This window comes from Bos mutus, chromosome 22 (assembly GCF_027580195.1).
Source record: "Bos mutus isolate GX-2022 chromosome 22, NWIPB_WYAK_1.1, whole genome shotgun sequence".
Taxonomy (NCBI): Eukaryota; Metazoa; Chordata; class Mammalia; order Artiodactyla; family Bovidae; genus Bos; species Bos mutus.
This window is the reverse complement of record NC_091638.1, coordinates 8,101,254-8,114,607: the sequence shown is the minus strand read 5'-3', so window position 1 is coordinate 8,114,607 and position 13,354 is coordinate 8,101,254. Positions and strand designations below refer to the sequence as shown.

The 13,354-nt window shown below is 35.9% G+C and overlaps 1 protein-coding gene across 15 annotated transcripts in view; it reads left to right on the top strand.

Annotated features, from left to right (window-relative positions):
- CLASP2 (cytoplasmic linker associated protein 2) overlaps positions 1-13,354 on the top strand; it is a 174,508-nt gene that overhangs the window by 48,234 nt on the left and 112,920 nt on the right. For 11 of the 15 annotated variants that reach the window (XM_070359942.1, XM_070359939.1, XM_070359950.1 and 8 more), the window contains one exon: positions 7,772-7,918. In XM_070359942.1, the coding sequence (XP_070216043.1) occupies positions 7,772-7,918 (147 nt within the window). Of the gene's footprint in view, positions 1-7,202; positions 7,380-7,771; positions 7,919-13,354 lie in introns of those variants that run through there. The other 4 variants (XM_070359951.1, XM_070359945.1, XM_070359949.1 and 1 more) reach the window with 2 other exon arrangements.

Below are 13,354 nucleotides of genomic sequence, written 5' to 3'. Positions count from 1 at the left end.
TGCAAAAAATATGAGGCCAGAGACTTTAAAATTTTTTCTATTTATTTTTAATTGGAGAATAATTGCTTTACAATGTTGTGTTGGTTTCTGCCATACGTCAGCATGAATCAGCCATTGGTATAAATTTGTGGGCCAGAGACTTTCTTCCAGGAAAATTCTGCATTTGCTTTGGCTGTTGCTTGGGAGTACTACTAGTGTGAGCCTACTGAGTTTAAGGGCCTTGGGTGTCTCAGCTGTCCAAGTAGTTGACCTTGATGAAGTCCTCCTGATTTTTTCTCTATTGCTGTCTTTTGAGAAAAGTTTGAAAAGAATAAAAGACTATGAGAGGGTAAGGGTTTATTTTTAGTTCACTTTAACCTTGCAAGTAGTCATTTGGTACTCCAGTTTTTGGTGGAAAAAGTCTATTAATATTTTATATCTTATGTGAGTCTTAAATTCTGCTTCCTTTTCCCTATAGACCTTCAAAAGTACAAGTTTTGTCTTTGTATTTCTTACTGTTTGTCAGGTTATTAAGAAGACTTTAATTGTTTAATAAGTGTTTATTTTTATTTGTTTTGTTTTGGTTGTGTTGGTGCTTAGTTGTGGCACACGGATCTTCCCTAGCAGCTCAAGGACTCTCTAATTGTGGTGCCAGGGCTCAGTAGTTGTGACCTAAGGGCTTAGTTGCCCCAAGGCATGTGGGATCTTAGTTCCCCGACCAGAGATCCAACCCACATCCCTTGCATTGGAAAGTGGTTCTTAACCACGGGACCATCAGAGAAGCCCCAAGAAAACTGTTTTAAGTGTACGTTTTATCCAGTTTTTATATTTGTTTGCCTTTAGTTTCATTTTAGATAACCTAGTAACACTCAGATGACCATTATATCTACTACTATGGGCAAGAATCCCTTAGGAAAAAATGGAGTAGACCTCATAGTCAACAAAAGAGTCTGAAATGAAGTACTTGGGTGCAATCTCAAGAACGACAGAATGATCTCTGTTCGTTTCCAAGGGAAACCATTCAATATCGCAGTAATCCAAGTCTATTCCCCAACCAGTAATGCTGGAGAAGCTTAAGTTGAATGGTTCTACAAAGACCTACAAAACCTTCTAGAACTAACGCCCAAAAAAGATGTCCTTTTCATTATAGGAGACTGGAATGCAAAAGTAGGAAGTCAAGAGATACATGGAGTAACAGGCAAATTTGCCCTTGGAGTGCAAAATGAAGCAGGGCAAAGGCTAACAGAGTTTTGTCAAGAGAATGCACGGGTCATAGCAAACACCCTCTTCCAACAACATCAGTTCGGTTCAGTTCAGTCACTCAGTCATGTCCAAGACTCTTTGTGACCCCATGAACCACAGCACACTAGGCCTCTCTGTCCATCAACAACTCCCGGAGTCCCACCCAAACCCATGTCCATTGAGTCGGTGATGCCATCCAACCATCTCATCCTCTGTCATCCCCTTCTCCTCCTTCCCTCAATCTTTCCGAGCGTCAGGATCTCTTCCAGTGAGTCAGCTCTTCGCATCAGGTGGCCAAAATATTGGAGTTTCAGCTTCAGCATCCGTCCTTTCAGTGAACACCCAGGACTGATCTCCTTTAGGATGGAATGGTTGGATCTCCTTGCAGTCCAAGGGATTCTCAAGAGTCTTCTCCAACACCACAGTTCAAAAGCATCAATTCTTCAGCACTCAGCTTACCTTATAGTCCAACTCTCACATGCATACATGACCACTGGAAAAACCATAGCCTTGACTAGATGGACCTTTGTTGACACAAGAGACAACTCTATACATGAACATCATGAGATGGTCAGTACCGAAATCAGATTGATTATATTCTTTGCCACTGAAGATGGAGAAGCTGTATACAGTAAACAAAAACAAGACGTGAAGCTAACTGTGGCTTAGATCATGAACTCCTTATTGCCAAATTCAGACTTAAATTGAAGAAGGTAGGGAAAACCACTAGACCATTCAGGTATGACCTAAATCAAATCCCTTATGATTATACAGTGGAAGTGAGAAATAGATTCAAGGGATTACATCTGATAGACAGAGTGCCTGAAAAAGTATGGGCGGAGGTTCCTGACATCCTACAGGAGGCAGTAATCAAAACCATCCCAAAGAAGAAGGAATACAAAAGGGCAAAAGAGTTTTCTGAGGAGGCCTTAAAAATAACTGTGAAAAGAAGAGAATTGAAAGGCAAAGAAGAAAAGAAATGATATACCCATTTGAATGCAGAGTTCCATAGAATAGCAAGGAGAGATAAGAAAGACTTCGTCAGTGATCAATGCAAAGATATAGAGGAAAACAATAGAATAGGAAAGACTAGAGATCTCTTCAAGATAATTAGAGATACCAAGGGAATATTTCATGCAAAGTGGGCACAATAATCCAAGTCTAGGCCCCAACCAGTAATGCTGAAGAAGCTGAAGTTGAACGGATAGAAATGGTATAGACCTAACAGAAGCAGAAGATACTAAGATGAGGTGCAAGAATACACAGAAGAACTGTACAAGAAAAATCTTCATGACCCAGATAACCACGATGTGTGATCACTCACCTAGAGCCAGACATCCTGGAATGCAAAGTCAAGTGGGCCTTAGGAAGCATCACTACAAACAAAGCTAATGGAAGTGATGGAATTCCAGCTGAGCTATTTCAAAACCTAAAAGATGATGCTGCGAAAGTGCTGCACTCAATATGCCAGCAAATTTGGAAAACTCAGCAGTGGCCACAGGACTGGAAAAGGTCAGTTTTCATTCCAATCCCAAAGAAAGGCAATGCCAAAGAATGTTCAAACTACTGCACAATTGCACTCATCTCACACGCTAGTAAAGTAATGCTCAAAATCCTCCAAGCCAGGCTTCAACAGTGCTTGAACCATGAACTTCCATATGTTCAAGCTGGATTGAGAAAAGGCAGAGGAACCAGAGATCAAATTGGCAACATCCATTGGATCATCAAAAAAGCAAGAGTTCCAGAAAAACATCTACTTTATTGACTACACCAAAGCTTTTGACTGTGTGGATCACAACAAGCTGTGGAAAATTCTTCAAGAGATGGAAATACCAGACCACCTTACCTGCCTCCTGAGAAATCTGTATGCAGGTCAAGAAGCAATAGCTAGGACTGGACATGGAACAACAGACTGGTTCCAAATTGGGAAAGGAGTACATCAAGGCTGTATATTGTCACCCTGCTTATTTAACTTATATGCAGAGTACATCATGAGAAACACGGGGCTGGATGAAGCACAAGCTGGAATCAAGATTAACGGGAGAAATAATCAACAACCTCAGATATGCAGATGACACCACCCTTATGGCAGAAAGTGCAGAAGAACTAAAGAGCCTCTTGATGAAAGTGAAAGAGGAGAGTGAAAAAATTGGCTTAAAGCTCAAGATTCAGAAAACTAAGATCATGGCATCTAGTCCCATCACTTCATGGGAAATAGATGGAGAAACAGTGGAAACAGTGAGAGACTTGATCTTTTGGGCTCCAAAATCACTGCAGATGGTGACTATAGCCATGAAATTAAAAGACGCTTACTCCTTGGAAGGAAAGTTATGACCAACCTAGACAGCGTGTTGGAAAGCAGAGACATTAACTTTGCCAACAAATGTCTGTCTAGTCAAGGCTATGGTTTTTCCCGTAGTCATGTATGGATGTGAGAGTTGGCCTGTAAAGAAAGCTGAGCGCTGAAGAACTGATGCTTTTGAACTGTGGTGTTGGAGAATACTCTTGACAGTCCCTTGGACTGCAAGGAGATCCAACCAGTCCATCCTAAAGAAAATCAGTTGGGTGTTCATTTGAAGGACTGATGTTGAAGCTGAAACTCCAATACTTTGGTCACTTGATATGAAGAACTGGCTCATTTGAAAAGACCCTGATGCTGGGAAAGATTGACAGAGGGAGGAGAAGGGGATGACAGAGCAGAAGACGGTTGGATGGCATCACTGACTCAAAGGACATGAGTTTGAGTCTTTTTTGTACAGTTCTTCTGTGTATTTGTGCCACTTCTTCTTAATATCTTCTGCATCTGTCAGGTCCATACTGTTTCTGTCCTTTATTGAGCCCATCTTTGCATGAAATGTTCCCTTGTTATCTCTGATTTTCTTGAAGAGAAATGTATATGAGTGCATAAAACTGTAGAGTTCTGATTTTTTACCCCTATTGGGTTGGGCTCCTTCATCATTATTAAAAAGTCTCTAGTAATGCTCATTCAAATTGCTTTGTTTGAAATTATTATATCTACACGAACCTTTTGGTTCAAGTTTATAATGGTCTGTTTCTTCCTTCTACTTTTAACTTTTTTGTGACCCTTTTATGTAAAATATCTCTCTCATTTAAGCAACCTGTTTTTAAATACAGGTTCAGTCTTGGTCTTGTACTTGGACTATTTAGTTCATTTACTTTTAAAGTAGTTACTGGGTCTGGAAACGGAGCCCCGCCCCGTCGTGGTCACGTGAGCCGCTTGCGCGTCACCTGACGCTCTTGACAGCCTGCTGTGGGCGCCGAGTCAGCTGATCTTAAGAGTTGTGCTGCGTGCCGGCTGGTCCGGAAAATTTTTTAAAAAATAAAAAAATAAAGTAGTTACTGATATATTTGATTTTATTTTTCCTTTTTCTTTTATTTCTATTTTTATCCTCTGTCTTTTGTTGTTTGCTAGTTTTTTTCAATTAATCAGTTCTTTCTTGTTGTTTTATTTTTTCTTTGATTTCTTGTTTTATGTCTGTGTTTACTCTTATTTCAGTGGTTACCCTCAAGCAGGGGTAGGGATACTGTTGCTTGCAGGCTAAATCCAGTCATCCTCCTGTTTTTATACATAAAATTTATTGAAACACAGCCACACTCATTTGCTTACATATTGTTATCATGCTTTAACACTACAGTGGCATAATTGAATAGTTGCACAGAGAGACTACATATATGTAAGGTTTGCAAAGGTTATAATATTTCCTATATGGCCGTTTAGAAAAAGTTTGCCTGTTTCTATCAAGTTCTTAAACTTGATCTTGTATCAGAATCTCCAGGAGAGTTTGTTAATCCAGAGTTTCTGATTCATTAGATTTGAGTTGGGGCCTCATCATTTGCATTTCTAACAAATTGCCAAATGATGGTCAGCTGCTGGCCTGAGACAACATTTTGAGTACCACTGCCTTAGAAGTTACAATCTTTGTAACCTCTCGCAAAGTTGCATCTTTGGCTTGCTGCTGCTGCTGCTAAGTCACTTCAGTCGTGTCCGACTCTGTGCGACCCCATAGACGGCAGCCCACCAGGCTCCCCCATCCCTGAGAGTCTCCAGGCAAGAACACTGGAGTGGGTTGCCATTTCCTTCTCCAGTGCATAAAAGTGAAAAGTGAAAGTGAAGTCGCTCAGTCGTGTCCGACTCTAGTGACCCCATGGACTGCAGCCTACCAGGCTCCTCCGTCCATGGGATTTTCCAGGCAAGAGTACTGGAGTGGGGTGCCATTGCCTTCTCCGATCTTTGGCTTACTGCAACCTAAAATAAATCACTGTGTTTACTACTTTCACGTTAATACTGAAAGCTTTAGAACCCTTTAATTTTGCTCACCTCTTAGCACTATTTTATTTCAGTCTTAGGCAACAACTCAAATGTCTATCGACAGTAGAATGGATATTAATAACTCGTGGCACATTTCATGCACTAAAAAACTTGAAGCAATGAAAATTTGTCTTCCAAACATTTTATTGAGTGAAAAGAAACTAGGTACTAGAGTACCTATTATTCAATTCCTTTTGTATAAAAGTTCAAAAATGGGCAAAACTGACTAGACTAGTTAGCTTTGATAGACAATAACGACTTTAGGGCAATTCAGTGAGGGTGCTTAGAGAATATTGATAATGATCTACTAGTCTGGAGACTGGTTACACTAGCATATTCATTTTGTGAAAATTAATTGAGCTGCGTGCTTTAATTTATATACTTTTCTCTGCCTTGCTTTGATAAAAAGGGAAAAATTAATTTCCTAATAGTTTTAGAATGTTAAGAGTTAATTATTTTTAAGTGGTAGAAGTATTTACTCATTTCAATTCTTGTGTGTGTGTAGGAACAGAGAGCACCGTTTCCATGGGAACTTCTGGCTGCTCAGTGTTTTAGTACCTCTCGCTCTGTAGATTTGTGTGTATACCCTGTCCTTCTTAGCTGCAGTTTTTAAAAATAGGGTGGTGGTCCCCCCCCAAAAAAAAGAAGATTTATTTGAGATTATATTAATGTTTTTTAACAGAGCAGTCTCCATAGATTTAATGGATCCAGACTGGCTGCCAGTAGCATATTGCTAAAATATGTATATATTTTTTAACTAAAAGATACATTTTTCCTACAAGTTGTACTGTTTAAGAAAAACACTTGCTGAAGTGTAAGGTGGTTTGTATTAGGTATCTATTTGATTCTTTTTTTCCCAGTAAATAAAACAGTCTTAACACTTGTCTGGTATTTTTTTAAATACATTGAGTAGTTGGACTTGCAGTGGTTTGTAGGGATGATTCTGTTTTACCTGATTTGGGTGTTTGCGTAGGTAGGCGATGCAGACTGAAAGGAAGAGGTTCTGACATATTGATCTGAAGCCTCTGGTAAAGCTGCTTCTCTGCCTCACCCATCTTGTTTGTCGTGGTTGGTTTGTGCAGGGTCCTAGAGAAAACCATCTTCTCAGACGAGTAAAATGCATGCGTCTTGTGATTTGGAGGGTGGGTTGGGGGTGGGAGGGTTCATTTTATACGAGGAGGTTATACTAGTGTAGTTATTCATAAATAGTCCAAAAGGAGCTTTGTAGAATATTTTTGAATCTTTGATGAGAACACATTGTTCAGTTTGGTTTCTGTGGCCTAAAAAAACAGCAAATTGTAAGATTACAGAGTTAATTATGCACAGTAACGAGCTCTGTGATACTCCGTGTTTTACTGATGCAATAAGAAGCACTCCAGCAGAACAAACATTGCAGAAAAGGTTATTTTTTTCTTTGTATAAATTTTCATGTGAATTAAAGAGAAGGAAACATATTTAGGTTTATAAACCTTTAATTTTGAACACGCTTGAAATTTTTGTTATAGACTTAAGGATTGCAGCTCCATGGAGAATTTTTTTAAATACATGGAGAATTTTTACCTTTCATCTGGCAGTAGCTGCCATAAGATGATGTCACCTTGTAGCTGATTGGCTGTTACAGCACCTAGGGCAGGGAAGAGAAAGAAAAATGCCGGCACAAACCTCAGTGGTGGTTCTGTGGTTGTTGCTGTCTATTTTTGATAGAATCTTTGATTAGTATCAAATCTATTGTATTTGGCCATGTGAACTATCCAGAGCATCCTAGGGTGAGGGAAATTAAGAGCTTTCAGAGGAATGAGGCGACTGATTTGCAAACGGATCTGTGATTGTAAGTTGCAGAATCTGGGTATAAGAAATAAGGCAGGGTGTGCTGGAAGATGCACTATGGGAGGAGCTGGCAGAAAATGCTTGTATGAGTAGCAGAGAAATGAAAAATGCTTCTTACTACTCAGCGTTAATGTGTTTGGTTTTATGTTTTGATATGTTTTGATTTAATATAGCTAGGTAAGAACTAAGATAATATTGTAAACTGATTTTAAATTACACTGGGTTATTTTATATAGTGTTAGTATATAAATGCTTATTCAGAGGAGCTTTATTTTGTATTATCTATCTTAGAAAGTAATGACTTTATACATACCTTTTTTGATTTTTGAGTTTTATGGAAAATTGAGCAAAGCTTGGTTCTCTTAAAATACATTTTTCTGACACTTTGTGCAGATAAAAGCTTTGATGATGAAGAATCAGTGGATGGAAATAGGCCATCATCAGCTGCTTCGGCCTTCAAGGTTCCTGCACCTAAAACATCCGGAAATCCTGTCAACAGTGCAAGGAAGCCTGGTTCAGCAGGTGGCCCTAAGGTTGGAGGTAATGTAAATCCATTTCAAATCTGATGTGCTTGCCTCATGCCCTTGATACGCCACACATACTTAGAACTACAGAGGAATATGTTTATTCATGACTGCAGCAGGATTGCAGAGCCAGAGAATCTGTTGCAGCACTCAGAAGAATGTGGTGCCTTTCCGAAAACATTTAAAATATCGTATATTGATATTTCCTGTCAGAACATATGTGAATTTGTGTTTTCTTGAGATTATTTATTTTTCAGATGCCATAAAAAGAGATTTAAGGGCGTGTTAGGGGTTTGGGTCTTTTTGTTTTCAAGGAGAAAGGTTTTTCAGAATTTGGCTATTTTCAGGTGCTTTAGTTGTTAAGGAAGTACTGATTCATATAACGTTCATATACATTTATCTAGGGCAGAAGTCTAAAATACTCTAACATTGGAGAAATGGTTAAAGATCCTGGGTATTGAATAATTTGTCACAATAGGAAATGGGTGGTGGTCAAGTAAAATTACCTCAAAAATGTTTCTTGGATTAAATAATAATAAATAGGAAAAACCAGGTTTTATGGCAGTTATACAATACATAGTATATTCTTTGATCATAATAAGCTTTTTAGCATATTTTTTATCTTTGAATTTTTTATGAGTATTTTTTTCATCCACTAATTAGAAAGCTGTATTTTTAAGGTGCTAGTTTTGCCAGGTTTTTACAGTAAAATGAATTCTATAAGAAAAACGATAAATATTTAATGCTAAAAAGACAGTAGTTTCTTTCTCTTTTTTTTATTAATTAATTTATGTGTTATAATTTAGAAAAATAGATTTTTCCTTGTTTATGATAGCTAGTGGGAAAATCATAGTCTTCAGGATTTTGTTTTTCCTCTTTTTGTCTACAGTTCTTTTATTAAAAACAAAAAGGAAAGAAAAATAAACTGTGTTTTGACCAGGTTCTATAAGTTGTGTTTTCTTGATCTTTCTATACAACCAAATGTTATTTTCTACGTCATAGGATATTCTAAACATAGTAAAACTATTATAAATATTTCATCTTTTAAATATCCTTAATATTAGCAAGAAAGATGGTATGGTATGGTATATACATGTATATTTGCATGCATATAAATAATTTCTCGATATTTTGAGTAATTTATACTTTAGTATTTAATCATTTTCTTTTTGTTTTGCAATTTTAGGAGTATATTCTCATTCTGTAGTTGTTATATCCTATTACATGATGTCTAGTATGGATTCTTATCTCTGGTATAAAGTTAATGACATTCTTGGTGGCTTACTTTTGTAACAAATGGCTACCTTCACTAATTACACGGGGAATATGTTTTCTTTATTTTGACTTATAAGTTTCCAATCTGTGATATTATGATAATTATTTTATGAAATTGTCTTGACTTAAAATGGATTAATCTTTAAAATGCATTGTGAACATATTTACCATTTTTGTGACTCTGAGCCAGTGGTTTATAATTAGCTGTGATTTTCATGTTTTCTTTTCTTTGATGAAAGTTGAGATTGTAGTTTACCTACTAAAAGTCACTTAATTCTGATGTTAATCAAATTGATAAAATCAGATTTCTTTTTAAAGAAGCAGAGACTTTCTTAACACCATACTCCCTTCTCTGATTTGTAATCCTACCAGATAGAGGAGTGTAGGTAGCTTTCAGGATTGTCATCATTAATCACTCATACAGAGGATGCTGTCTGTTTTGGTGGTAGCCCTTTTGATAAAAACAAGGGATATACCTTCGTTTTTCCTTCATTCCTCTCTTCCTCCTCCTCATTATTTTGGCAATAGCATATTCATTCTGCGGTTTTTTGCTTGTTTGTTTCTTTTGTTTGCCATAGCTCATTTAGGTTCCCTGCCCATTTTTCTATCTAAGAAAAAAACTCTTAGCCAGAAGATACTGATATTGCTTCAGAAATTAATGCTATTCTTGGCTGTCAGTCCTTCTTTGAAAATATGACTTTCAACTTTTTTGTTCTTGGCAGAGGCTTACTGATTTTTAAATGAGTTGCAGATAGTTTTCTTAAGAGTTGTAGAATCTTTGAGTTAGAAGGGACATTGGGAGTCATATAGTTAAATTTACTATTTAGGTATAGCAGTCCCTTTCACAGTATTCCTGATACGTGGTTGATTATTCAGCATATATTCATGGATTAAATTTGGAACAAAAACCATCTGCAGTACCACTACACAAGACAAAATCAACTGTACTTTGTTCTAGTTATTTTTATAGTTACTTTTCCCATTATTTTTACACATACAGATATTTTCTTAGGAGGGCAGGATTAGCATCCTTCATTACATAGTTTTGTATACGTTTTTTCTTTATATTAATACTTAACCCTGACCATTTTCTCATTGTCTTAAATTACTAATTTAAAACTACTCATGGCTAAATAATATCTAGGCTTGCTTTCATGTTTTCTGCTGTCATATGCCATCAGTCTCATGTATATATTTCAGCACATCTCCTGCCATTTCTTGGAATAAATTTTTAAACTACTGAATCAAAAGGTGCATTGATTGCTTATGCTCTTTCAGTTTGGCATAGTATCCTTTATAAAAGTTAGAAGCCATTTCAAATCTGGATAATTTAAATTCTTGTTTTATATTGCTTAAAAATCTGCTCCTTGTAACTTACGCAGAGAAGGTGGATTATTTGTTAACACTATACTTTCAAATACTTGAGGGTTGTCCTGCCTCTGTTATAACTATTGCATTTTCCTGACTGTACATATTATTTCTCATAACTTTATATGGAATAATGGTGATTCAGTCCAAGCATTTTGTTTTCTACTCCGTGGTATTTAATAAATAGGCATGATTAGTTCCTAATTGAAAGGGTACAGTAGGTAGAGGTATATAATAGTGGTAGAAGCCAATCACAGTTCACTGTGTTTAACAAATTTCTTTTCAGGTAAGATTCCCAAAATAAAAATAAAGTGAGCTTCTTTAGAACCCTGACTGAATCTGCTTTGAAGTTTTGGAGTTTAATTTACTTCTACCAGAGATATATGTCGAGATTAAAGAGGTTTATGCTATTTTTAGCAAAATATCCTATCCAGTTAATTAAAGTCAGTAGGACCTGTGTTTAATCTTTAGTGTTAGTTTTGTTTTGTTCTTTGGCTTTATGTGCCAACATGTTCTCATACTTGGTTCTCTAAACCAAGGAGAATTTTTTAAAAAGATTATGGGTTACTCCATATCAATATACCATTGCTATGAAAATCCATATTATGTGGATATCAAAAGTATCTTTATGCTTTGAAAATCAGAATAAAGATAAATTGAATTCCCTTTAATAGTCCATTTTTCTGAATAACATTTGTGATTTCATAGTAGGAATTTAGATAAACACATTTTCCCTTCTTTTGGCTTAATGGCTTCAATACAGTTGGTGAATGTAGTTGATTATTTCAGATATTTACATTTTTATAGTATTTCAGTCAATAATTTTTTTCAAAAAAACCTAGGGGCTGTTTTTATGTATGTTTTCATTTAAACCTTGAATTTAATAAAACTCAAGTTTTATTAAAACTCTGATTTAGCTACTTTATTATCTCAGTTTTACTGATAAGCAAACTATAATTTGGTAAATTTAAGCAACTTGAACTGGTCATGCTTTTAATAAGTAGGTGAAGCACAAAAAGCATTTTGTTATATTGCCACCAGTACTAAACTCACTAAACTTTAGATCCTAAAGTTCTGAGATTAAAATCTATAGGAATCATCACTATTTTCAACATCCACAAATCAGTCATTTTAAGCCTCAACTAGTGTGATTCCCAACAAAGTAGAATATTTGGAAATAAGCAAACTAGTAATTTTTCATTATAAATGGAAATGCTTTTTTTAGTGTTTTCCTCTTTACAATTGCCTTTTTAAAGCTTATCTTCTGAGTTATAATGTCCCTATTCCTGTACCAATTATTTTGGCTGCTATTCCTTTTTAAAAATAAAAATTGAGTTAGATGATGATATAATTGTTCTTATTTATAATTCATACCAGAATTTGAGGTTAGTGATTTTGTTTATAATTCATACCAGATTTTGAGGCTAGTGATTTGTCACCTGTCTTGCTTATCTTACCTGTTTTATTATTTATGTCTAAATATCTATTTTCCACAGATTATGCTAATCATTCCCATTTATTCCTGTCATGCAGACAGCAAAGTTGTTTTCCCTTTTAAACAAAATCAAGATTATGAAAATTGGTATATAATTAATAAAACAAATCTCATAGAATTTGTTTAATCTTGAAATCTGAATTTTTAATTTGTAAACCTTAGTTTCTTGTTTTTGAAATTATATAAAACCAAGTAACTTTCCTGTTTGTGTATTTTGTTTTGCTTGCTTGCTTCTTCTTTTCTTCCCCCTAATGACTGGGAATGAGACTACCCAGAAGATTTTAACCCTAAAGTTATCTTAAAAGGTGGTACAACCCCAGTTCAGATGAAGAGACTCATAAGTAAATGATATATCCAAGACCAGGTAGTTACTAGCAGAGACAAGACAAGAGCCGAGTGTTTGGCCCACTGTCAAGGGCTTTTTGGATCATCTCTGGATCATCTCCTCCCTCATACTACATGAGATACATATTTCTTATTTTTATCCTATGTAGCAAAACACTGTTACATTTGGAATTTAGGGATTGGTTCTGTCTTAAATTACTGTGAATCCCCTCTCATTTATTCATAAGAAGCCCTGGTGCTATCTCTCTTAACTTTGGTTTTAAGATAAATATGATTTGAATAATTAACTGATAAGTAGTTAAATATAAATCAGTAAGCTGCCTAATTAGCTGGTATGTCTAAAAATATATGTGTTTTGCTCCAGTTATTTTCTTTTACCTCAGTTTCGTCTTACCTGTTGTGCAAAACTTGAAACAAATTTCATTGTGCAAAGTTTATTTTATGAAGCTTTCAGAATATTTAAGAGAAGGGAGGAAGTAGTATAAACAACCAGACTATTTTGATTGAAATTAGTAGGCATATTGAAAACCCACTCTCTTCAGAGATAAGTTATTGTTCTTGTCTGCATCTTTGCGTAGAGCCTGCTATGTGTAGGGCTTCACATTAGCCACTGAGCAGACCATCAGAATGCTCAAGGGAAAAGCAAGTGGAAAAGAAATGACAATATCTGTCCATGCTCATTGTCCCACCAACTAGTGTTAGTGCTTGTTAGTGTTTTGGCCTTTCCATGCTTCATTTGCCTATACTTCTTGACTTGAGATTTAAGTGTTAGAAAACTATAGTGTCATATATAGGTAGGCAAATTGACTTCAAAGCTTGTCTCAGAAAAAAGTAAAATGTCACTAACATAGGTCACACATGGGAGGGACTTTTTCCATTAGTTAGACTTGTTATACTTGGTCCATATAAAGTAGAAGTTTTTAATATTGATAGGTTATAATTCCAAGCTTATATTTATCACATTATATT